We start from the raw sequence: 27,070 nt of genomic DNA, 5'->3' as shown, positions 1-27,070 counted from the left end.
ATCAAAATCATTTTAATTATTTATTTTTACTATAAATTAACTGAAATTTTGAACCAAAAAAGAAGCCTCAAATTTCAAAAACAGGAAGTTTTGACAATTTCAAAACATTTCCAAGTTTTTTTCAGAATAGGAAATTTGTCAAGACCAACCTTTTCCTGTGGAAAGTTGCAGGTTACATGAATAAGCAGTTTACAATGAAAAACATTTTGCTGAAGAATTCCCAACCAGTTCTAGCAATAGCCTGGTATTACAATGTATGTATTTATTTCAGTTTTTACACATGTGCTAGGAGTGTTCATTCCCAGCTCTGAATGCCTCTTGCAATAATGACAAACACATCCAACCATGACACTGAACTGCTTAACTCCAGTGCCTGCAACAATAATTCATTCCCAACATGAGTCCACTATATTACAACTCCCAGATGATCAAACACCCTATCTTATGTTCTTTCTAGCTCCTTCCCAAATGCCTCAGCAAAATAAGGCAAACCTTACACTATATCCAGAATGTTAGCATGGGCCTAAAGAGGAATTCAGACAGAAAGATATAAAATGGCTAAAACTGGAAAAGAATATCCATGCAGTTCAGGCTTGCAGAGCATAGACATGAATGCAGTCAGCATGCCTGTGCCACAGCCCAATTCAGTTTGTTGCCAAAGTTCTGATCCCAGATCTCAGTTATGAAATGGCTGAGGGCTGGAAAGTATTAATTACGGAGTTAATCGTAGATTGGAAGAGCATTCTGGGTAAAGATATAAGGAGCACATAAAATGCCTCTTTTCATTTCAGAATTCTTCTGTCAACACAAGTGATTTTTAAAACTGGAGTAGAATTTACACAATCCATCTGTGCAACCTCAGCTAGTGTTTTGTCGTGTTAGGGTTTATTACCATGATACAGTTGCTTAGCCAACTGGAGGTGAAGCAGAGTATAATAGAACAACCTAAGCCAACAGTTGCGTGCTGGACGCTAAAAGAGCTTTATGGCATTTTGAGTGATAGTAAAGTACTTACTGGTGGTTTATGAATGAGGTTGGGAAATGTGCCTGTAAGGGCTGGGCGGGAAGATACCAGCGAAAGGAGGACACTCAGGCCTAAGAATAGTAAACTATGCTTTATTGAAGGAAGAACTTATGCTCCAATCTGCACGGGGAGCCCCTAGGATATGCGGACGGGCTGCAGGGGACAGCTGACTAGGCAGGACTCCACCGTGGGGGAGTCCTCTGTGGCGCTATATTCTCTGCTCTTATCTCGGGGTTACATGGGGTCAACAGCCAGTTCCATTCTTACATGTATGATTTATGCTTATTACATAAACTGACTGGTTTACAGGTAAAAATATGCTGAGCTATGCTACAATATCTTTTGGCAGGGTCTGTCAGACAAAGTTCATTGAAACTGCCTGCATCCTCTGCTTACATCCAGTCACGTACTCAGTCCACCACTTAGCTCCTCGCCAATCTTCCGCAACCTTGCCCCTACAGGAAAGAACATCTGCAACCAGTCCTCACAGATAACTCTTAAGTAATAAAAATAAACTCTGCAACTTTGTTTGAAATTGATTAATCCTGCTTATTTTGTTTAAAGAAATGTGCTGTGCCAAGGAGCATCCTTTTTTATGCTCAAGTTTCTAGTAAGTTACCTGTTCCATTTTTTGACCCAACATTGAGTGACTAATGTCTATTACAAAAATCACATTCTTGGGCACCCTGGGGAGATTCGCAGGTGCAAAAAAATGCACAAAGTATCCACTGATAATCTGAAAAACAAAGAACATGATGCACATGAGAACATGCAGCCTGTGTATATCACCTGCTCAAAATGTAGGAGCTGACCCGAAAAGACTTAAACATGTAATTAACATTACACATGTGAACTCAATAGGACTCTCATGTGTGAAAAGTAAGTGTGTGAAAATCTTTGCAGGATTAGGGCTTTAACACCCTTCCCTTCCCCAAATCACCATTGAATTTACCTGTAAATTGCCTGGAGAGTCTCTTTTCACATCATATTTTAGAGTAAAATCTCCATCCAAGAAAGATGTCGAGCAGTTCTCACAGGTTCGCTGTTGATCAATAGTTGGCTTGAAAGACACATGGCCCTGAAAAGCAGTAGGTTAGAATTCAAAATTTTATAAAATTACAGGAAAAAAAAAAGTTAAATATATTTTTCTACCACATAATTTCCTAAAATATATCCAACTACCGTATCCAGTAAGATATGTAAATACTGAATATTTGTCATAATCATCATATATACTGTTAAGGAAAAGTTAGCACATGTGACTCCATTTTGGTTTGGGGCCCACCATTGTTTAAATGCCAGCACATCATACACCAGGAGGAGTGATCCTTAGATACTGAATCCCTGTGAAAATCCTCCTCCTTGTCTCCAGCCTGCCTTGACTCCCAGTGTCTGTTTTTTGTCAGTCTCTAACTCCCTGTCTCTTGGCCTTGATGTGAGGCCTCCCATCCTAATAATAAAGGTTACTGATGCATGGCTTTAGGACTATGCTGTGTAATTAACATACTGGTATAGCACGAGGAATGCACCAAGCAGGGATAGGTGGTAGATAAGACAAGGGTTTGTTTATTGGCTAAGGTTTCCAATGCACGAGGGCAACATGCTTTGCTAAAAATTATATAACCTTTGTATAATCTGTATTCAGGGTCCCCTCCTGGCTAGCAGGGGGGCACCACACTCGAGCGTAATAAACTTAGTGTCTTTTGGGAACTCTGCAGTTGTGGACTTTGTTTATGTGCCTCAGCCTAGATTCGAACTGTGCGTGACCTATCAGGTATAATTCGCAGCATTGATGTGCGTGTCCTACCAGGTGTAATTCGCAGCATTTGTGTGCGTGTCCTATCAGGTGTAATTTGCAGCATTTGTGTGCGTGTCCTACCAGGTGTAATTCGCAGCATTTGTGTGCGTGTCCTATCAGGTATAATTTGCAGCATTTGTGTGCGTGTCCTACCAGGTGTAATTCGCAGCATTTATGTGCGTGTCCTCTCAGGTGTAATTCATAACAATACTTGCCTTCTTCTTTGTAATTTATTCAATGCAGACGCAGCACGACTCATCACTTTAAGACTTAGACATGACTGCAATTTATTATTGCAATACAATACTCTAGGCTTGTAATGTACAGATAAGTTTTCACGGGCTACCAATAATAAAAGCAAAAGAGCCACCTCTCCAAAACAGTAATCCACCAAAAGATATGCCACATATCCCATCCTCCTACCTACACATCTTGTGTTTGGATCACTGTATCATGCTTGTCTCCACTACAAGGCAACAACTTCAAATGTATCTTGGGAAAAACACAATTTTGAGGTATTGTGATGTATAAAAATTTGGTTGCATCCCCCTAAATAATTTGTGAAATCCTCTTCTAGTCCTCCCTGTCTTCCATGTTTCAGAAGCCACCAGAACCTTCCAGCAGCAGCAATGTATATATGTCGCGAGGCCTTGAGTGTTATATCCACTTAATAGACATGGTTATTTGGACCCCACCATGCCTCTGTGCTTCCTTCAGATTATGTATGTTGTGTAAAGAGCAAAGGACACAACAGATGTATAGTTTGATTTTTCTTGCATACATAGTCAAGGCTAGTCTCATGCTTTGAATGGCCTCAGACAAGACTGGCAACTTTCTGGTGTGTGTGTGTGTCCATATTTGTGTGTAAGTAAATCAGGCTATCAATTGCTTCCTCTCAATTCCTTGCTCGAGGGAGGAGGTCAGGCTGACCTAAAAGATGCAAACCTGTGCAGGGCCCTAAGCAGTCATTGGATTGTTTGTTTTGCTTCTGGCCAGACTGGTACAGATGCAAAAAGCAAAAGTACTTTTAGAGCAAATGAATCCAGAGGAGAAGCCAGTGACAACTCATCAGTTAGGTTCTGCATTTCTAGGGATGGCATTGGAGTTTATTATTCTCATGAAAAAAGTGCAGCGTCTCAACCAGGTTAACACCATGTATTCTTCATTAAGGTGAGTAATAGTTATACCTTTTTTCCAGAGAGAGATTTTTCAATGGTCTGAGTCAAGTCATTGTTTATAAATGATCCAAGTGCTTCTAGCTCACTGATACCTTGTGGCTCAAAGATGTTTGCCTCAATCTGAAATATTTTGTGAAAACAATTAGTAGGCCAGACATTGGAGGGTGGAGTCACAGAGCAGGTGGTGTGTAAAGGATGTTCAGCATGAGAAACTCTGTGGGCAGACCAGGGGAGTTTGTAAGGGGGCAAAGTCAGGATGATGGTGGAGCCCGTGAGCAGAGCTTTCAGGAGCTGAGTGGACTGTCTGGGCACTGCAGCTGCTTATGCCAGTCCCAATAACTGCCTTTGAGGCAGCTATTTAGTGCAGTGGTCCCCAAACTGTGGGGTGTGCCCCACTAGAGGGGCATGGCAGGGCCCGGGCCAGCCCCCACACAGGGGTAGGGAGGGAGTGCCACCTGACCAGGACTCCTGGCCCCTGCTCCTGGCCCTTGGCTTGGGGGCATGGCCACATTCCATTCCTGGTAAGGGGGGGTGTGAGAGGAAAAGTTTTGGCACCGCTGATTTAGTGCTTATGCAGCTGCCAAACCGCAACTCCTCCTCAAAGCAGCGTCTACACCTCTGTGCCCAACTACCATATGTATATGTATAGATGATATATAGATATGTGTCAGCTAGAGCAGTGGAGAGAGGGCATCTGGGGAAAGCCTCTTCCATACCGTTCTAAAAGAAGACTTGAGGAGGGCTGGGTCCCTTCTCAGTTAACTGATGGTCAGGGATATTTTTTGGGTTGCATGGCCCACACAGAAAACTCTTGGCTAACAGGCCAAGAATAAGAAGGGACAGCATCTTTCCCATCCCAACTTCACCAGCAACTGGACCAGGACAGAAATACAACCCATAGCTGATTCAATGCAGCTTCAATCCACTGACAAAAACAGACTCCAACAAGAGACTGCTGAATTGGAATTAATTTGCAAACTGGATACAATTAACTTAGGCTTGAATAGAGACTGGGAGTGGACGGGCCATTACACAAAGTAAAACGATTTCCCCATGTTTATTCCCCCGCCCCCCGTTCCTCAGACGTTCTTGTCAACTGCTGGAAATGGCCCACCTTGATTATCACTACAAAAGGTCTCCCCGCTCTCCTGGTGGTAATAGCTCACCTTAGGTGATCACTCTCCTTACAGTGTGTATGGTAACACCCATTGTTTCATGTTCTCTATGTATATATTTTCCACGGCATACATCCGATGAAGTGAGCTGTAGCTCACGAAAGCTTATGCTCAAATAAATTGGTTAGTCTCTAAGGTGCCACAAGTACTCCTTTTCTTTTTGTGAATACAGACTAATACTGCTGCTACTCTAAAAGCCACTGAGTGTTAATGAACAAGCATTTTCTATTAAAGAGATAGATATTAATAGATACTTGAACTTCTGTCAAGGATCAGAGATACCTGCAAATATTGTGGCTGCAATTATTGATTTTAAAATATATGATAATTCATGTGCAAATTAAGCCTGGTATCGTGCCCCTGTGAATTGACAGCATGGTTCTGGATGTTGTAATGATTGGGTGCAATTGCTGTGGAATCATCAGCATAAACTGTGGCCATCCCAGTTGTCAGTATAAATCAAACTTAAGCAAACACAGCATGCTGTGTAATCACTGGGGCCAGCCACAGGAGGGAACCTTGATCACATGCATGATCAAGTGCATTACAATAACTTCCTGTTTTATATTGTTTTGCAACAGCTGTGGAAAAAAATGAACAGAAAGCCTTTAATAAAGGCTGTTCAGACAGCTGAAACATTGGTTATCTGTTCTTGTACTCATGGTAAATGGATTTATCTCCTGGAGCACACAGCTTAAGATATAAATATACACTTGGCTGGCATTACCTAGGAGCAGTGCCCTTCTTCGCCCACTATTTCTGCTAGAGTTTTTAACTGCTCTGTATAAATGCTGCTGAATATAAATGAAATCCCAGAGCAATTTACCTGAAATTCTTTGACTAGCTGTTTCGGTTTTACTTTAATCAACATCTCATATTTTCCCAAGTGCCGTTTCAAGAGCTCCTCATAGGTGAGCTCAAAAGTGACTTTGCTGGCTGCTGCAATGTTGACTGAAACAGTGAACTTTTCAGTTTTTCTCCCAGAGGCCCTGGAAATGTTAAGCAATATAACTACAAATCAGAAAAACACCAATATAACAAACCCCTGGATGCTTTTTCTTATCAATAAGAAATTGCTGTCACACAGCAACCATTAAATCTTTTCCCTGGTTTCACTTGTTTTAAGAATCAATATGAATGTAATGCTCTTATAGTTTTTAACATGCCTAAAACTACAGTTTCAATTCTGATCTACACAGCAGTAGGTATTTTGACTAGACATTCCTTGAAAGTAACTTGGATTTGCCAGCTAATTAAGAGAGATTTCATAGTGTGAACTAGAAAGCACTGAGAATTTGGAGCTTCATCCTAATAGGTGCATTGCAGTCAGTAGGGGTTGAGGGTGCTCAGCATCTCACAGGATCCAGCAGTTAGAGGCTTCACCCTAGGACAGTGGTTCTCAACCTTGCCAGACTATGCACCCCTTTCAGGAGTCAGATTTGTCTTGTGCATCCCCAAGTTTCACCTCACTTAAAAACTACTTGCTTATAAAATCAGACATAAAAATACAAAAGTGTCTCAGCGTGCTATTATTGACAAAGTGCTCACTTTCTCATTTTGTCTGTATGAAATTTTAGTTTGTACTGACTTTGCTAGTGATTTTTACGTAGCCTGTTGTAAAACTAGGCAAATATCTAGATGAGTTAATGTACTCCCAGAAGACCTCTGTGTACCTCCAGGGGTACACATATCCCTGGTTGAGAACCATTGCCCTAGGATATGGATTTGAATTTGGCTCAAGCGGGTGGTAGTAACCAAAAGTCCATTTTGAAATCAATAGCTCTTTGGTGCTCTGTGTAAAGGGGGCGGTTGCATTAGCCTAGTTGTTAGTGGACACGTGTCCATGTCACAAAAACTCTCACTAGATTTAGCGGCCTCTTTTCAGGCATCAAGGATTAAATAATTATGGAAACTGAGCTACCTCGACAAGATATAAACTGGTCATTTAGACTTGAAATTAGACGAAGGTTTCTAACCATCAGAGGAGTCAAGTTTTGGAATAGCCTTCAAAGAGAAGCAGTGGGGGCAAAAGATCTATCTGGCTTTAAGATTAAACTCGATAAGTTTATGGAGGAGATGGTATGATGGGATAACATGATTTTGGTAATTAATTGATCTTTAAATATTCATGGTAAATAGGCCCAATGGCCTGTGATGGGATGTTAGATGGGGTGGGATCTGAGTTACTACAGAAAATTCTTTCCTGGGTATCTGGCTGGTGAATCTTGCCCATATGCTCAGGGTTTAGCTGATCGCCATATTTGGGGTCGGGAAAGAATTTTCCTCCAGCGCAGATTGGAAGAGGCCCTGGAGGTTTTTCGCCTTCCTCTGTAGCATGGGGCACGGGTCACTTGTTGGAGGATTGTTGGCTCCTTGAAGTCTTTAAACCATGGTTTGAGGACGTCAATAGCTCAGACATAGGTGAGAGGTTTTTTGCAGGAGTGGGTGGGTGAGATTCTGTGGCCTGCGTTGTGCAGGAGGTCGGACTAGATGATCATAATGGTCCCTTCTGACCTTAGTATCTATGAATCTAAGAGGTGGTTGCTTCATGACAGAGTTGAAACATCGATGGAACAATGTGGAGAAGTTTTCACTGATGCTGCCCTATGTCACACCCACTCTGTGTCTAGATAGGGAAACCAGAGAATCTTCTTAACGTGAGACTCTGTTGCTGTATGTCAGTCTGTATGACTTAAATATATGGTGAAAAGCTATGAGGTTCTTGGAGAGCAGCAAACTACTTCTCCAGCAGTGACAGGTACCAGTCACATCACTTAAAGCACTACACGAAGGTACTCAGGCTTTGCCTTCACTGCAGAAATAGATGATAATATAAGAACGGCCACATTGGGTCAGACCAATGGTCCATCTAGTGCAGTATCCAGTTTTCTGACAGTGGTCAAGGTGCTTCAGAGGAAATGAACAGAACAGGCAATCATCAAGTGATCCATTCCCTGTCTTACACTCCCAGCTTCTGGCAAACAGATGCTAGGGACACTCAGAGTATAGGATTGCATCCCTGAGCAGCCACTGGTGGACTTATCTAGTTCTTTTTTTGAACCCGGTTATAGTTTTGGCCTTAACATCCTCTGGCAACGAGTTCCACAGGTTGACTGTGCATTGTGTGAAGAAGTACTTCCTTTTGTTTTAAACCTGCTGCCTATTCATTTCGTTGGAGACCCCTAGTTCTTGTATTATGTGAAGGAGTAAATAACACTTCCCTATTCATTTTCTCCACACCAGTCAAGATTTTATAGACCTCTGTCATACCCTCCCTTGGTCATCTCTTTTCCAGGCTGAAAAGTTGCAGGCTTTTAAATCTCTCCTCACACAGAAGCTGTTCCATACCCCTAATCATTTTTGCTTCCGTTCTCTGTACCTTTTCAAATATATCTTTTTTGAGATGGGGCATCCAGGTCTTCATGCAGTATTCAAGATGTGGGCGTACCATGGATTTATATAGCGGTATTATGATATTTTTTGTCTTATTATCTATCCCTTTCCTAATGGTTCCTAACATTCTGTTTGCTTTTTTGACTGCCGCTGAACATTGAGTGGATGTTTTCAGAGAACTATCCATAATGACTCCAAGTTTTATTTCCTTCGTGGTAACAGCTAATTTAGACCCTATGATTTTATATGTATATTTGGGTTATGTTTTCCAATGTGCATTACTTTGCATTTATCAACATTGAATTTCATCTGCCATTTTGTTGCCCAGTCACCCAGTTTTGTGAGAAACGTTTGTAACTCTTCGCAGTCTGCTTTGGATTTAACTATCTTAAGTAGTTTTGTATCATCTGCAAATTTTGCCACCTCACTGTTTACCCCTTTTTCCAGATCATTTATGAATATATTGAAAAGGACTGGGCCCAATACAGACCCCTGGGGGACACCACTATTTACCTCTCTCCATGCTGAAAACTGACCATTTATTTCTACTCTTTTTTCCCCTATATTTTAACCAGTTACTGATCCATGAGAGGACCTTTCCTCTTGTCCCATTACAGTTTACTTTGGTTAAGAGCCTTTGGTGAGGGACCTTGCCAAAGGGTTTCTAAAAGTCTAAGCACACTATATCCACTGGATCACCCTTGTCCACATGCTTGTTGACTCCCTCAAAGAATTCTAATAGATTGGTTCTAATTCTAATAGTTGTGTTTTTACATAGAGATAGCTGTTTTGATGTAAAAACCTAGTGAAGACAAGGCACAGGTCATTTTTACTTTGATGTAACTCATCAAGGTCAACCCCAGACAAGAAGATATAAGATTGACCTAGCTAGTTGAGGTCAGGTATATCCTTCCCCTCACCTGGGGTTGACCTCAACTACCTACAGCAAGGTAAATACTACCAGTGCCTTGTCTCCACTAGGATTTTTAAACCAAGATAGCTATCTCAAGTTACCTGTCTCGTTGTAAATAAACACCTCTTTTTGCAATGAATATATAGCTTCAGATAACACAGAGATGCATGTGGTATAAGACCTGAAGAGGATAGAATACCAATTCCCAAAATGAGTTAGGAATGACAATTAAATTGCCAAAGCACAGAGGACAAAGTTTAAATCCAACCACTGAATGACTGAAATTAGATTAAATTTGATCTCTTAACACCATTTCACACAATTATACATCCAACAGTCAAATAATTGCCACGTGGTATTTAAAAACATTCATCTTGCCAAATAGGCACTAACATACCATGGTGGTGTTCTCAGTATAAATGGCTATATTAGATTCAACAGATCAATGCGAATCAAATATGTTATTCAATTCACATCTCCCTATGAGGCAGGAAAATATTAGTGGTGTGATGAGGCACAATTAGTGTTTGTCAAGTTTGGCACTTTGCTGAAGTGCCCAGGTGAAAGGAAATGCAGAATTAATTACAAGATTAATCCCATATCTGGGTGAATAAAAAAATGGTTTCTTCTCTGAGTGATTGTCCACACAGATTCCACTCTTGGGTGTGCATGTGTCCCATGCATGTGAGATCAGATTTTTTCGGAATAGCAATGCTCACTGGGCAGCACCTGCACACTGGATTGTCTTTGCACCTGCCCTCACCCCCCACCAGAGGGCATACAGGGCGGTGCAGGCCCAACCATCCCTCCATTCCTTCTTACTGTTTATGGCAGCAAGACAGAAATCCTGTAGTGTTCACTTACTCTGCCTACCATACAATCTCTTGTATGGCTAGTTAATAGTAATTAATATATTTAGATAGTTATTAGTTTTTTGTTTATGCCATTGGCAATCCCCTTTCCCCCCTAAAATCTAGAATAGGTCTGGGGATACCCTTGCTGCTAGGACTCATAGGGATTTAAAACTTGCCTCCTATTGCAAGGCTGCTATCCTGCTCAATGCTGGGCATTCTACTACTTCTGCCTTGGCCAAGGATACATCCCTGACAAATTATCGATCTGCCATTCCTTCTCTAAGAGAATGCAGCAAGAGAGGAAGATCCAGCTCCAGCCCTGTCTTGTAGAGTGCTTGATGAGGGCCTCTTCAGAGTCTGAGGCAAAAGATCCCAAAAAGCCCGAACGGTCACTTTTGGCTAGTGCTCATGTGAACTGCAGCTCTGCATCAAGCTGCCAGGCTCATTCTTCATCAAAGGGATCAAAACCCCTCAACTACTGAATCAGGCAGAACAGTCAAGTCTTCCTCCACCTAGTCATCATTGGAAAGAAGTAGGGAGAGCATCTCCCCCACTGTGAGCATAGGCTTAGGTGACCCTTGCCAGTGATCAGCAAAATTAGATACAAAACACATCTCTGTCTCTTATGCCCTTCAGCCAAAAGGTGGCTCACAGCCCACACCAGGATCCTCTGATACCATAGCACCACTGGATGGTCAATGCCTGCGACCATGGTGCACACTTCCCCTAGTACCAACTCCTTGAGGTACCAACCTCAGCTAGTGTCCAAATGAACATTTTGAATTATCAGATGTTTCTGTCAAAATACAGCTATATGTCTTGGGGCAAGATATCACGCTGCATTGAGCAGTTTCCTCAGGAACATAGGGAGAACCTAAAGTCTCTAGTGTCTGAAAGAGAGTTAGTGGCCCAAACATCTCTGCAGGCTACTTTAGATGTCTCTGATACAGTGCCACATATGATAGCCACTTCCCTTGTGATACACAGGGCTTCACAGTTCAATCTTCTGAAATACCTTAAGAGGTCCAAATGATAATCAGAACATGGGGTCCTGGAAATTATGAACAAGGGGTATTCTATCCAATTCCAGTCCCTTCCTTTCCCCGGCCTTCTTCAGGGACCCTCTCATGAGATACTGTTAAAATAGGAGGTGAATTCCCTTCTGCAATTCAGAGCATTGGAATACATGGAATGCCGAGGCAAGGTGTTCTACCCCCATCACTTTTTAATCCCAAATTAAAAGGGAGGCTGGTGTCCTACTCTAGACCTGAGACATCTGAACAGATTCATCTTTCATTTCAAGTTCAGGATGGTCATCCGGCCTCAATTATCCCCTCATTACATCTTCATGGCTGGTTTTTGGCTCTCAAGCTTCAGGGCACTTATTCTCAGCTGTCTGTACACGCAGAACACAGAAAATACTTAAGATTCATAGTGGGAGACTCGTTATGAATAGAGGGTGCTGGTCTTTGGGCTCTTCATGGCACTGAGAGTATTCTTTAAGTTCCTCATCACAGCCCGCTTAAAACAACACAGCGTTCAGGAAGACCCATGCCTGGATGAGTGGCTGATCTTAGGAAAATTTCCCTAGCTGGTGACCAACTGAGTTTGTGTGATCTTAGGATTCTTCACCACAATGGGATTCAAGATAAAAATAAACAACAAACAAACAAACAAAAACCCCACAACACACTTTTGCCAACCCGAAGTTTAGAATAAGAACTGTGTTAGATTTGAGGTCAGCAAGAGCTTATCTACTGCAGGTGAGGAACCAGACTATAGTGAACCTCATCAATCAGCAGGCTCACCCAAAGATGTCTGCAAGAGCATGCCTCAGGCAGCCTTTGAGTCACATGGCCTTCTGCATCTACATCACTCAGCATGCCAGAGTTCAACCACCTGCAAGGGTGGTTGAAATCCATGTACTTACCCAGCAAGCACCAGATGGACATGAAGATGAAGGTCCTGCGAGAAGTCCTGTCCTCATCAGGTTAGTGTAAAGACCTGCTTCACGTGTCCAATGGAGCATCCTTTTCTGCACCTCTGTCTACCAAGATATTGGTGATGGATGCCTCCACATTTAAATGGGAGCTCATCTGGAACACCTTCAGACACAAGGCCTCTGATCCTCCCAGAAAACTCATATTCACATAAATATCCTGGCACTCAGAGCCATATATCTGGCATGCACAGCATTTCTACTCTTGCTTCAGGGATCCAGCTGATAATGGGGAACACCCACAGCCATACATTATGTCAACAGACAGGGATGATTATGATCATCTCTGCTCCCTCACACTGTCCGTAACCTTTTCAGATAGGGTTAAGGGTCCAGCCATTTCCACTCAGTTTGTCTAAATGGGTATCTAACTGTATTAGATCCTATGATTAGATCGCTAGATTAGATCCACCTATGTGAGCTAGAACTCATTCAATTTCCAAGACTCACCCTCCTTCCTTGTTTATACAGACTCCAACAACAACAGGATTCCATGCGGGCAAAAGAGCTGAGGAATAGCTGAATCTGCTTTAGCCTTTTATGCCCTTGGTGAGGATGCGAGGATATCCAGGGCTCAAGGGCACCCCCCAGCGGACACTGCTAGCCAAAAATAATCCAATTTCACATACATGTGGCGCTTGCATATCAGAAGTGAATCTGTCTGGACAACACCTCTCAAAGAACCACAGTTATTGTAAGGTAAGTAACTGCTCTTATGATATCAATATAGGCTTCTCAAATTACTCCCATGAAACACAGGAACACACTTTTCCAATGGGACTGGAAGTGAATAACGATGCTATAAGGGTGTACACATCGATCTGTGGAAATACAAGCAAACTTAATTATGATGCAAGAGTCTTACTTGACTAGACCTGCAGTATGTCCACGTGAAACCGCCTTCTCATACTGCTTTTTGGCAGCTTCTTTCTCTTTTATATTTCCAAGATAGGTGATGCCATCAATTGTCCTGCAGATGAAACAAAAAACTGTGTGAAAATAAATGTACCCATGAATGCTTCATTTATTTTTGATGTATATTTTTCAGGCAAACCTTTTGGTTTGACAGTTTGTTTACAATAGGTTCTTAGTACCAGATTTGTACAGAACCCCAAGTAAAGTGCTTGACAAATTATCACCCTAATACATTTGTATGAGCTGTATTTAAAGCAGTTTATTTACTAGGCTCTTAATTTTAATAGCATATTTTTCTTTTTAAACAAACTCCTCTGCTTCCAGGCAAACCTCTTATGCTAGCTGCAAACCTTATGTTGGTTGCAGCAAAGCAAACATATGTTTCTAGGAGGGAAAAAAAGAAAAGAAAAAAAGAAAATTAATTATTTAACTTCAGTTAACATCTTCAAATATCCAATGTTTTGACACTCATTGACTGAAATACTTCAAGTGTGAAGCCTTTAGTTTTAGTTTTAATGATGCAGGTCTAGAGGTGCTCTTCTAGTACACATATCTAGGATCAGATAGGTGTTAAATTGGCTGTACTTTGCACAAACATAAGGCCCCAAAAGGTATATTTGTTCTTCTAGGAATTTCCCAGTGAAGTTTTTATCAAGGAGGGACATTAGTCATTTTCATAAAATTTAAATTCATTCTAAATTGTAGATTAAATAAAAATAAGCCAGAATAAAACAAACATTTTTGGAGCAGACAGAATTTCTGAGACTGGGGCTTAGCACTGTAAATGGCATGACACAGCTCTAACTATAATGAGGCAAGGTAGCTATAAAACACTAGCCCCACCTTACTCCTGGTGCGCACATTTTTGCTATGGTATTTGTAATACCTCTGACAAACAAAGAGTTTGAAATAGCACGAAAAGAAAGCCAGTGCTAACCAGTTTGGTCCATGTTTTCAGTGCTTCTTTTTTATTTAAACATTCATGCTAGGGCTGTCAAGCAATTAAAAAAATTAATTGCAATTAATCGCCCTGTTAAACAATAATAGAATACCATTTATTTAAATATTTTTGGATGTTCTCTAGATTTTCAAATATATTGATTTCAGTTACAACACAGAATACAAAGTGTACAGTGCTCACTTTATATTTATTTTTGATTACAAGTATTTGCACTGTAAAAAACAACAAAAGAAATTGTATTTTTCAATTCACCTAATACAAGTACCATAGTACAATCTCGTTATCACAAAAGTTGAACTTACAAATGTAGAATTATGTACAAAAAAACTTCATTCAAAAATAAAACAATGTAAAATTGTAGAGCCTGCAAGTCCACTCAGTCCTACTTCTTGTTCAGCCAATCACTCAGACAAACAAGTTTGTTCACATTTGCAGGAGATAATGCTGCCTGCTTCTTGTTTACAATGTCACCTGAAATTGAGAACAGGCATTCTCATGGCACGGTTACATGACAGATGCGCTAAAGATTCATATGTCCCTTCATGCTTCAACCACCTTTCTAGGAGACATGCGTCCATGCTGATGATGGGTTCTGCTTGATAACAATCCAAAGCAGTGTGGACTGACGCATGTTCATTTTCATTATCTGAGTCAGATGACACCAGCAGAAGGTTGATTTTCTTTTTTGGTCTTTCGGGTTCTGTAGTTTCTGCATTAGAGTGTTGCTCTTTTAAGACTTCTGAAAGCTTGCGCCATGCCTCGTCACTCTCAGATTTTGGAAGGCACTTCAGATTCTTAAACCTTGGATTGAGTGTTGCAGCTATCTTTAGAAATCTCACATTGGTACCTTCTTTGCGTTTTGCCAAATCTGCAGTGAAAATGTTCTTAAAATGAACAACACATGCTGGGTCATCATCTGAGACGATTATAACATGAAATATATGGTAGGATGTAGGTAAAACAGAGCAGGGGACATACAATTCTCCCCCAAGGAGTTCAGTCACAAATGTAATTAATGTATTTTTTTTTTAACAAGCATCATCAGCATGGAAGCGTGTCCTCTGGAATGGTGGTTGAAGCATCAAGGAGCATACAAATGTTTAGCATACCTGGCACGTAAATACCTTGCAATGTCAGCTATAAAAGTGCCTTGCAAATGCCTGTTCTCACTTTCTGGTGACTTTGTAAATAAGAGGGCAGCATTATCTCCTGTAAATATAAACAAACTTGTTTGTCTTAGCGATTGGCTGAACAAGAAGTGGGACTGAGTGGACTTGTGGGTGCTGATGTTTTACATTGAGTGCAGTTATATAACAAAAATAATCTACAGTTGTAAATTGCACTTTCATTGTAAAGAGATTGCACTACTGTACTTGTATGAGGTGAATTGAAAAATACTATTTCTTTTGTTTATCATTTTGACAGTGCAAATATTTGTAATAAAAATAATATACACTTGGATTTCAATTCCAAACACAGAATACAATATATATGAAAATGTAGAAAAACATCAAAATATTTAATAAATTTCAATTGGTATTCTATTGTTTAACAGTTCGATTAAAACTGCAAATAATTGTGATTAATTTTTTTGAGTTAATCGCTTGAGTTAACTGTGATTGACAGTTCTAATTCATTCTTATCTTTTTTACATTTTACTGTGCCATGTTTAAATGAGAAGGCGAGTTAAATGTAAATTGTGTCACTGTGCAGGTGAAAAAAATACAGCAAGTTGGAGACTAGGGTTGCCAACTGTCTAATCACACAAACCCAAACACCCTTGCCCCGGCCTTGCCCTGCCCTGTCCCACCCCTTCCCCGATGCCCTGCCCTGCCCCTTCCCTGAAGCCCCATCCCTGCCCTGCCCCTTCTCCAGGGCCCTGCTCCACTCACTCCATCTCTCCTCCCTATGTTGCTTGTTCTCCCCTATCCTCACTCTCTTTTACCAGGCTGGGGAAGGGGGTTGGAGTGTGGGAGGTGGTGCAGGGTCTGGGCTGGGGCCGAGAGGTTTGGAATGTGGGAGGGGGCTCTGGGCTGAGCCTGGGGCGGGGATTGGATTGCAGGAAGAGGTGTGGGGTGCTGGCTCTGGGAGGAATTTGGGCTGCAAGAGGGAGCTCCAGGCTGGGGTAGGGGTTGGGGTGCAGGAGGGGGTGAGGGGTGTGGGCTCTGGCCGGAAAGTGCTTACCTCGGGCAGCTCCCGGGTGGTGGTGGAGTGGGTCTAAGGCAGGCTCCCTGCCTGCCCTGGCCCCGCGCCACTCTTGGAAGCGGCCGGAACGTCCCTGCAGGGTGGTGGAGGGGAGGGCAGGGAGCTACACACGCTGCCTGCTCCCACAAGTGCTGCCACCGCAGCTCCCATTGGCTGCAGTTCCCGGCCAATGGGAACTGCAGATTCAGCTCTCGGGGCGGGGGCAGTGCGTGGAGACCTCTGTACACCCCCAGGAGCCACAGGGACGTGCCAGCAGCTTCCGGGAGTGGCGCTGGGCCAGCGCAGTAGGAAGACTGCCTTAGCCCCGCTGCGCTGCCGGACTTTTAGTGCCTAAAATCTTCCAGTCTGGCTTTAGTAGCCTATGGGAGATAGGGCCTGATTCCAGGAGGCTCCTGGTGAAACCGGGAGGGTTGGCAACCCTATTGAGACAAGCTAGCAGCAAACTACTTACATGCTGAAATTGGTAATGAAGGCCGTCTTGGGGAGCTCCACCTCAAATAACACTTCCTTAGACACACTGGCACGATTGACAGCTCGACTGGTGATGACATTGTGGGCAAATCGAGACGTCACTTTGCTATCAATTTTCATGCTGTAGATATCTATGCCACTGAAGATCTGAAGAATGAAGGAGAAACCCCAGTTACAGTGAAAAATACATGCCAATTATTCTAACTCCATTCTACAGAATCATGTGACAATGGTAATCACAGAAAGAGTAGCTATCTTCCAATACAGGGCAAGGAACTTTATTGAAATGAGGAAAGCTAAGTTACCCCTAAAGCTACTCTGTCTCTATTTAATATATTGTGTAATGGGGAGAGAGATAGGTGGACAGAAGCCCTGGTGCTTGATGAGTTAAAGCTCTGCCTACATTACAACAGCAACAATTTCTTTGTAAGACACTCCTCTAACCTTGTAACTAAAAAACATGGTTGGGTTGTGTCCACAAAGTAGCTTTTTTCCCTTCACAACGCAACCATGTTTGTGTGGCTGCATTAACCAGACTGTTTAGCCATGTTCGGACAAGCACATTCCGGAAAATTCTGGGCAGCTTGCCCATAGTACTGCAGCAAGAGATAGAATGCCCGGGTGACATGCACAGAGAACCGCACCAGCAACACACCGGGCAATGGGCTCTGTGATGGTCTCCCCCACAGAGCGCTCAGAGGAAGGAGGCTGGATCAAACTGGCAACACAAACATGCTGGAGCTGAGGGTGCTGCTGCGCCCCCTGGCTTGAAGTGGTTTCCATCATATACAGGGTTTACAGTTTGGTTCTTGGCACCCTCACTATAAAAATCGTTTCGGCACTCCTGTAGACAAGTATGGGTAGGAGGTCCTGTCTGCATAGCAAAATTCCCCCAAATGCTAAAGAGTTACAGGAAAATAACCATGTGGTACTCTAGTCTGCTGGGAAGGGGAGAAACACTGTTAGCAGCCATCATTATTGACTGCATACTAACTGTGTTTTATGTGTATGCAGATCTCAGTTAGAGCCCACCAAGTCAATAAGTTAATAAGGACTCCACATCATAACAGGGTCAGATATGCATTATAACTTACTTACAGACTTCCAAATGAACCAAAGTCATTTCTGATAAAGGAATTTAAATCCATAATAAGAGCATGAGAAGTAACACCAGCTTTCACCCCAAAAGGCCTTAAACTCACCCTCTTGGGTCATGAGAGCACTTACCACATCATTGGTGCTTCGTTTCTGTAAATTAAAATAAAAAGAAATTAATATAAATTTCCCACAGCTATACTTATCTTGGCCAGAGTTGAAGTAGTGGAGGAAAAGTCACTCCCCAGCCAGTTCCTGCATTTATTTCTAACTGCTTAAGTATATAGCTACTCTTCAGTAGAACTTCACAACTCATTTTTGTTTCCTGGGTTTTGTGGTTTTGAATAATCTAAAACCCAAAAGTCCTACAGAAAATGGAAACTCGATCAAATTACAAAAGATGAATATAAACAAATAACACAAGTACGCAGGGACAAAATTAGAAAGGCCAAGGCACAAAACGAGATCAAACTAGCTAGGGACATAAAGGGTAACAAGAAAACATTCTACAGGTACATTAGAAGCAAGAGGAAGACCAAGGACAGGGTAGGCCCATTACTCAATGAGGGGGGAAAGACGAAAACAGAAAATGTGGAAATGGCAGAGGTGCTTAATGACTTCTTTGTTTCGGTTTTCACCAAGAAGGTTGGTGGCGATTGGACGTCTAACATAGTGAATGCCAGTGAAAATGAGGTAGGATCAGAGTCTAAAATAGGGAAAGAACAAGTCAAAAATTGCTTAGACAAGTTAGATGTCTTCAAATCACCAGGGCCTGATGAAATGCATCCTAGAATACTCAGGAGCTGACTGAGGAGATATATGAGCCATTAGCAATTATCTTTGAAAAGTCATGGAAGATGGGAGACATTCCGGAAGACTGGAAAAGGGCAAATATAGTGCCCATCTATAAAAAGGGAAATAAGGACAACCCAGGGAATTACAGACCAGTCAGCTTAACTTCTGTACCCGGAAAGATAATGGAGCAAATAATTAAGCAATCAATTTGAAAACACCTAGAAGCTAATAAGGTGATAAATAACAGTCAGCATGGATTTGTCAAGAACAAATCATGTCAAACCAACCTGATAGCTTTCTTTGATAGGGTAACAAGCCTTGTGGATGGGGGGGAGCTATAGATGTAGAAAATCTTGACTTAAGTAAGGCTTTTGATACGGTCTCACATGACCTTCTCATAAATAAACTAGGGAAATACAACCTAGATGGAACTACTATAAGGTGGGTGCATAACTGGTTGGAAAATCATTCCCAGAGAGTAGTTATCAGTGGTTCACAGTCATGCTGGGAGGGCATAACGGGTGGGGTCCGGCAGGGATCGGTTCTGGGTCCGGTTCTGTTCAATAGCTTCATCAATAATTTAGATAATGGCATAAAGAGTACACTTAAAGTTTGTGGATGATACCAAGCTGAGAGGGGTTGCAAGGGCTTTGGAGGATAGGATTAAAATTCAAAATTCTGGACAAACTGGAGAAATGGTCTGAAGTAAATAGGATGAAATTCAATAAGGACAAATGCAAAGTACTCCACTTAGGAAGGAATAATCAGTTGCACACATACAAAATGGGAAATGACTGCCCAGGAAGGAGTACTGCAGAAAGGGATATGTGGGTCATAGTGAATCACAAGCTCAATATGAGTCAACAGTGTAACGTTGTTGCAAAAGAAAAACAGCAAAAATCATTCTGGGATGTATTAGCAGGAGTATTGTAAGCAAGACACGAGAAGTAATTCTTCCGCTCTTCTCTGCGCGGATTAGGCCTCAGCTGGAGTATTGTGTCCAGTTCTGGGCACCACATTTCAGGAAAGATGTGGACAAATTAGAGAAAGTCCAGAGAAGAGGAACAAAAAGGATTAAAGGTCTAGAAAACATGACCTATGAGGGAAGATTGAAAATATTGAGTTTGTTTAGTCTGGAGAAGAGAAGACTGAAAGGGAACATAACAGTTTTCAAGTACATAAAAGGTTGTTACAAGGAGGAGGGAGAAAAATTGTTCTTCTTAACCTCTGAGGATAGGACAAGAAGCAATGGGCTTATATTGCAGCATGGGCGGTTTAGGTTGGACATTAGGAAAAACTTCCTAACTGTCAGACTGGCTAAGCACTGGAATAAATTGCCTAGGGAGGTTGTGGAATCTCCATTACTGGGGATTTTTAAGAGCAGGTTGGACAAACACCTGTCAGGGATGGTCTAGATCAGGGGTCGGCAACCTATGGCACGCGTGCCAAACACAGCACGCGAGCCTATTTTTAATGGCACGCTGCTGCCTGCTGGGTCCCAGCTGCTGGCCCTGCTCAGCCTGCTGCTGAACCCAGGCCGGGACACCGGCAGGCAGCAAAGTACCATTAAAAATTCTGCCCGCCCCGGCCTGCTCTTCTCCGCCCCTCCCCTCCGCAGGGGCAGGGTGAAGAAGCTTGGTCCTGCCAGCTGCTGCTGCAGGGCAGGCAAGGTCCTCCCCCCCTGCCTTGCTGGGTTCCTGCCCCTCCTCCTCTCCCTCCCTGCCGCCGATCAGCTGATGACCCTTGCCAGGGAGGGGGAGAAGCAGAGCTGCAGCGTGCTCGCTGCTCTAGGGAGGAAACGGAGAAGAGGTGGGGACGGGGGGTGGAATCAGGGCATATTCCCTCCAGCCCCCTGCCGTGAGCCGCTCTGGGCAGGGGGCTGGGAGCACCTCCCACAACCCTAGCCCACACCCCCAGCCCTCTACCCTGACCCCTGCACCCCCTCACACCCCAGCCTCCTGCCCTGACCCCTGCACACACCCCACGACCCCAGCCTTGACTCCAGCATCCCCAACACAGACCCAGCCCCCCGATGCCCTGACTCCTGCACCCTCCTCACATGCCCCCAGCCCCCTGTCCTGACTCCTGCACGCCCCCACATACCCAGCCCCCCCACACCCCATGCCCTGACTCTTGCACCCCCCACATTCTCACCCCCACCCTGAGCACCAAACAGGAGCTCCTGCATGCCCCCCCACCACATTCCTACCTGCACCCCTTGCACCAAATGTGAGCTGCCCAGGTAAGCACTCCACACCCAAACCTCCTGCCCCAACCCTAAGCACCCTCCCTCATTCTAGCTCCTGGCCAGACCCTGCACCCCAACCCCCAGCCTGCTCCTTCACCCCCAGCCCTGTGCTCAGTGCACTCCCACCCTCAGCTCAGTGCAGAGAGAGAGAGGAAGAGACTGGCTAGAACCAGGGAGAAGGTAGATACCCACTCTATGTGAGCAGGGCTGGGATCCCAGACCTGCAGTGGGCTGAGCAGGGCCGGCAGCCGGGACCCTGGCTGGCAGGAGCTGGCGGATGGAACCCCAGACTAGCAGTGGGCTGAGCCGTTCAGCCCACTGCCGGTCTGGGGTCCTGGCCGCCAGCCCCGCCCAGCTCACTGCTGGTCTGGGGTTCTGGCTGCCGGCCCCTTGCCAGCTGGCGTCCCGGCCGCAGGCCCTGCTCAACTTGCTGCCGGCCTAGCTGAACGGAACCCCAGGCTGGCAGCGGGCTGAGCGGTCCAGTGGCTTAAGATCAGCATTTTAATTTAATTTTAAATGAAGCTTCTTAAACATTTTGAAAACCTTGTTTACTTTACATACGACAATAGTTTAGTTATATAATATAGAGACTTACATAGACAGAGACCTTCTTAAAAAGGTTAAAATGTATTTCTGGCAAGTGAAACTTTAAATTGAAGTGAATAAATGAAGACTCGGCACACCACTTCTGAAAGGTTGCTGACTCCTGGTCTAGATAATACTTAGTCCTGCCTTGAGTGCAGGGGACAGGACTAGATGACCTCTTGAGGTCCCTTCCAGTTCTATGATTCTATGGTTACTTCTTGCAAGCTAATCTCAGTACCTTTCCAGCCCCAAATTCACTCACAAATCATCCCAATGCAGAGACCATCCCTCTCACTGGACCTTCACAGAGAATGTGTTAGCGTCACTCCCTTTACAGAGACAGAAAAACACTCCAACTTGGTAGCTTTCTAGAAGCACACACTTTACTGCACGTACATAGCACTGATTATTTATAATGAAAGCAAAATAAGTTTATTAACAAAGCAATCATGGATTAAGCAATGCCAAGTAAAAAAGATAAAGGTAGAGATGGTTACAGGCAAAAAAGTGAAAACACATCTAGAGGACTAAAACTTAATCTAGCAAGATACAGTTTATGTTCAAAATGGTTTTTTTTTACCCACATCTCCTTTCCAGCTTTTTCTGGCCAGGACCCATCACTGAGATCTAATTGCTTGGTTCCTTTGACTCCTAAGGTAAAGGATAAAGACGAAGTCTCTCTCTCTCTCTTCCTTATATTTTCAAAGGGATATAAGTCAGGAAGGCCTCCTGGGGATTTGGTTTCCTATGTCTTTCTGAGGTGCAGGAGCCATGTTAATTCTGTCCTCAAATTCAGGACAGGTTTAGCACAATGGCTTTGTTTACTGCTAATATGTAAATTGAAGTAAACCCACATTCCTTTGTCTAGGACAGACCTGTTTATCACCTTTACCTAGGCTAAAAGAAAAGGAGGATTTGTGGCACCTTAGAGACTAACAAATTTATTTGAGCATAAGCTTTCTTGAGCTACAGCTCACTTCATTGGATGCATTCAGTGGCTGTCTGGTCTTCAACATGTTCCAGTAACATCCTAGGGAGGGATTTCATAACTTCACATATAATGTTAATACATGCATTTTACAATGATCTTAATAATCACTTCCATAACACCTTTCACCTGAGGCTCTCCAATCATTTTTATAAATATTATATAAAGCACATGTTTCATCCCAGTGGTGTTTGAAATACAGGATATATTAAAAATATCCTTCACATTCCACTGGAATATCATGTACAGTTCTGGACACACATGTTCAAGAAAGATGAATTCAAATTGAACCAGGTGAGAGAAGAGCTACTAGGATGATCGGGAGAATAGAAAGCCTATCTTACGATAGGTTTCAGAGTAACAGCCGTGTTAGTCTGTATTCGTAAAAAGAAAAGGAGTACTTGTGGCACCTTAGAGACTAACCAGTTTATTTGAGCATGAGCTTTCGTGAGCTACAGCTCACTTCATCGGATGCGATGAAGTGAGCTGTAGCTCACGAAAGCTCATGCTCAAATAAACTGGTTAGTCTCTAAGGTGCCACAAGTACTCCTTTTCTTTTTATCTTACGATAGAAGACTAAAAGAACTTGGCTTGTTTAGCCTAGCAAAAAGAAGGCTGAAAGGAAATAGGATTGCTCTTTATAAATACATTGGGGGGGGGGGGGGCATGGGGGAGGTGGTAAACACCAAAGAGGGAGAAAAACTAATTAAGTTATAGGAAAATGTTGGTACAACAAATGGGTATAATCTAGCCATGAATAAATATAGGCTGGAACTTAGAAGGTGCTACTAAACATCAGAGAAGTGTGGTTCTGGAACAGGGAGTAAAGGGGGAAAATCTAATTAATTTTAAAATAGAGCTTGATATAAATTTGAGTGAGATTGTATGACAAGGTTGCCTGTAGGGACAGGCAGCTGGGCTTCCAAGCTTTGGGGGTTCCCTTTCAGTCCCATGTCTTTTGTTCCTAAATTTCATGCTTGGTATGTCAGCAGTTCATTTGCATGAGTCAGGAAGGAAGACGTTCACCCCCAATGTACTTTTTCTCCTTCCTTTCTCTGAAACATCATAGGTGGCCATGGCTGAAGATAGGACACCAAATGGGGTGGGTTGGTGCTTTGAGGCTGTGCAGAAAAATATGTCTGAAGCTCGGCTGGTGGGTCTTGCTCACAAACTCAGAGTGTTGCTGATCACCTTTTTGGGGTCAGGAAAGATTTTCCCACCCAAGTGCAGGATTGGCAGGGACCCTGGGTTTGTTTGGGGGGTATTGTTTTTGGCCTCCTGCAGTATGGGGTGCAGGTTGCTTGCTAGGATTATCTGGGTATAGCTTATTAAATCAATTGCCTGCTATTGCAGGGGCTTTGGGTATTGGTGCACCACAAATCATTCCTATTTTCTGCCCACAGTAATTTAGTCTCCTGAGGGCTGTAATACTTTAGTCTAATCCAGATTATTGGGCTCAAAACAGGGATAACTGGGTGAGGTTTAGTGGCCTGCGGTGTGCAGGAGGTCAGACTAGGTGGTTGCTTCTTGAACTCTGACACTCACAGTAATTTTCATACAGCATAAATCTTTCTTTGGGAATATACATCATCAACTGCAGTAGTTCCATCCCACATAAAAACAATTGACCCAACTTTAAAATAACCATTACCTACCTTGATGATGTTCCTGAATTGTGCTACCACACATTCAGCATTTGTAGTAGTTGAAATAGATGTCAACAAAACATAAAACAAGACAATATCCATATTGGAAAACTAAAGATCCAGCTCAGAAAAAGCTAAAACCCCACCTTAGTAACCTCACGGTAGGTTTGACGTTTATATTTAGTTAAATAGGAAACCAGCACGTTCAAATAAACAATGGCCGGAAAAAGTTGTTTACCCAAAGTGACTGCCCTGCTCCCTAAGTGGGGGAAGGGATATATCACTTGAAGGGTGGGGGTGAGAGAGATGCTGCAGCAGATGCAGAAGTGGTCAGAGTGTGGGAGAAGCCCGTTTTCCCCAGGCTAGGCAGAGCAGCAGCAGAGACCAGAGGACTCTGCCAGTTGGCATGGCACCACATAGGGTGAGAGGGGGAAATGGAGGGGAAAATCCCCCCAAGCCCCAGTCTGGAGAGGGAGAGGCAGGAGAGTAGTCGCAGAAAGGGTCGGGGGTTAGTTAGCAAGATAGCTCAGCACCAGATCCGATCACCAAGTACTGTATAGGGACAGTGTGCTGGAACAATCTGTACAGTGGGGGAGCTGAGAGCCATTGAACCAAACTGTAGACCCTGTATATCATGGAAACCAGCTCAAGCCAGGGGGTGCAACAGCACCCCCAGCACCCCTAGTTCCAGCACCTATGATAGGGAGACGAGGGAGAGGAGGGAACATAGCCCCCACCCCCATGTAGCAATTGGGCTGTGGGACGAGGCAGAGGGGTTTCACGTTTTTCCAGCTGCTGGCAGCACTGGGACGGTGGGTTAGCAACCCCACAACTGGTGTCAACAATCTCCAATTGCCCATCAGCCATTATGTTTGTCAGTAGACTAAACAGTTACCCAGGTCCTTGCAGCAGCTTCTTAGTCTAACGGTTTCTTTGGCGGGGTCATTGCGAACCAATGGCCTGAGGGAGGATACATGTCGTCCCATCACAGTTAACATGCTTAAGGCTCTGGTGCAGGTGCTGGGAAACAGATGTCATAGGGGACAGGAGGTGGCCTGGTTCAGGGCAGCATTTCTAAAAGCATTTTTTTGGCGCTTTTAGGATCAGCAAGCTAGTACCTGAGTCCTGTAGGGACGCTAATGGAAGGGCTTTGGAACTGCGAGATGTACACTGGTGGGGCAAGCAGTGATACAAAACTTGCAAAAGTCCAAGACTGATCAAGGAGGCCGAGGTGACTTCATTATCCTAGGGGAGCGTGGTGAGCCTGGGGTCTTCCCCATGGGGGCTTTGAGGGCATGCATGGTGATACAATGGGGGAGGGATGGATCCCTCTTCATGCATGGTGACGGAAGTACCCTCACAACATACCAGTTTGTTAAGGTGTTGAGATGGGGCCTGATGAGGTTGGGGCTGCCAGCCCAGGAATTTGGTTTCAACTCATTCAGGGATCCAGGTGGCAACAGCAGCAGCACAGCTGGGTATGGGGGGGGGGGTGTGAGGCAATTGGGCATTGGCATTCGGAAATCTACAGAATGTGAGATCCCAGGTGGGAGTCGGTGCTAATTTGTTGTATTTTCATTCCAAAAGTGGGAGAAGGGGCCATGCAAATGATGGTATGGGTCTGCAGGAACAGTATTGTTTATTTGGCACATAGGCGGATGTCCAAATTGCCCGAGGGTTCGCAGCTGGGGCTCAGTGAAGCAATCCTGAGTTGGCATGGAAAGGGGGGCATGTTATGGGACCAGCTGATGCCACTGCTGTACATCAGCAGGCACCTGATATAATTGTGGTGCATCTTAGGGAAAATGATTTGGGAATGTGCAAAGAGATGGACTTAATGCTCAGAGCTAAGAGACTTGAGGCAGATCCTGGAACTTTTTCCAGGAGTAAAAATTGTATGGTCAGACACATTGCAATGAATGGTCTGGAGAGGAGCTGTGAAGTCCCTCCTCTCTGCCCCAGGTGGACAAGGCTAGGAGACATGTGAATAGGGAGGAGACCAAATTCATGGGAGTCATAGGAGGGTCAGTAATTTTGCATCCTGACTGAGCAAATAGGGCACCAGAGTTATTTCGAGAGGATGGGGTTCACCTGTCAGACTTGGATGCAGTCACATTTTTGGAAGACATTAAAGGAGGCATTAGGAGTTGTCTGGGAACTCTGTTGGGTTGGAGAGGAGGCAGTCAGGCTAATTGCTGGCATCTCCTTGTGGCTGATGTCCAGCACAGGTATTCCCTAGGAAACTGATACAGTGCCCAGATAAATGGCTTGGAAAAGGACTTAAGGTGGTGGTTGTGAAAGAAGCGGAACAGGGGTGTTTGGAGCTCCAATGACTGGCACAGCAGGCAGCCAACTCCTCTTTTCTTGATAGCCCACCTTAATCCTCCTTCGAGAGGGGGATGGTAAGGTCCCAGCAGCAGGTTGGCTGGGGCCCAGGATGGAAAAAGCAGAAGCCCCACGGTAGATATTGAAATGATCATGGCACTGTACACTTACCTGCGAGGTAATCCCAGACATCTAATAAAGTTGCAGCCTGATTAAACCACATCCTGTCATTCTTTTAGCATAGCCGGACAATGAGGAGGTCATGATTATGTTTTCATGGGACTATAGTTGTAGGGTTACTTTACTCTTTTCCATTATTAGGGTTGTTCTAAGAGAGGCGCAGAACGTATTTATTCTCTCATACCCATTTTTGATTTGATCAGAAATTGGCATTGTTTCATCAGTGGTGAAGAATGAGGCACGGCCTAGTAAGCAGTTCTTTATTAAACATTGTGTGTTACCTGTGATCCAGACTCCTGCTGTACTAGGGCTGTTATCTTGT

At 43.7% G+C, this 27,070-nt stretch overlaps 1 protein-coding gene across 3 annotated transcripts in view; it reads right to left on the bottom strand.

The window, feature by feature from the left end:
- Nucleotides 1–24,436, bottom strand: part of LOC102929962 (inter-alpha-trypsin inhibitor heavy chain H3) — a 52,751-nt gene extending 28,315 nt beyond the window's left edge. Inside the window, exons 1-8 of one of the 3 annotated variants that reach the window (XM_027818000.3) lie at nucleotides 24,253–24,436; nucleotides 18,114–18,134; nucleotides 16,867–17,033; nucleotides 13,200–13,304; nucleotides 6,002–6,164; nucleotides 4,010–4,120; nucleotides 1,977–2,102; nucleotides 1,644–1,760 (exon numbers count right to left, since the gene is read on the bottom strand). In XM_027818000.3, the coding sequence (XP_027673801.2) occupies nucleotides 1,644–1,760; nucleotides 1,977–2,102; nucleotides 4,010–4,120; nucleotides 6,002–6,164; nucleotides 13,200–13,304; nucleotides 16,867–17,033; nucleotides 18,114–18,134; nucleotides 24,253–24,345 (903 nt within the window). In that variant the 5' untranslated portion in view covers nucleotides 24,346–24,436. The remainder of the gene's footprint in view (nucleotides 1–1,643; nucleotides 1,761–1,976; nucleotides 2,103–4,009; nucleotides 4,121–6,001; nucleotides 6,165–13,199; nucleotides 13,305–16,866; nucleotides 17,034–18,113; nucleotides 18,135–24,252) is intronic. The other 2 variants (XM_043550883.1, XM_043550882.1) reach the window with 2 other exon arrangements.
- Nucleotides 24,437–27,070: the final 2,634 nt, after the last annotated feature.

The sequence above is a fragment of the Chelonia mydas genome, chromosome 7, assembly GCF_015237465.2.
Source record: "Chelonia mydas isolate rCheMyd1 chromosome 7, rCheMyd1.pri.v2, whole genome shotgun sequence".
Lineage (NCBI taxonomy): Eukaryota > Metazoa > Chordata > Testudines > Cheloniidae > Chelonia > Chelonia mydas.
Note: the sequence above shows the minus strand (reverse complement) of the source record. Positions and strands in the feature narration are given on the sequence as shown.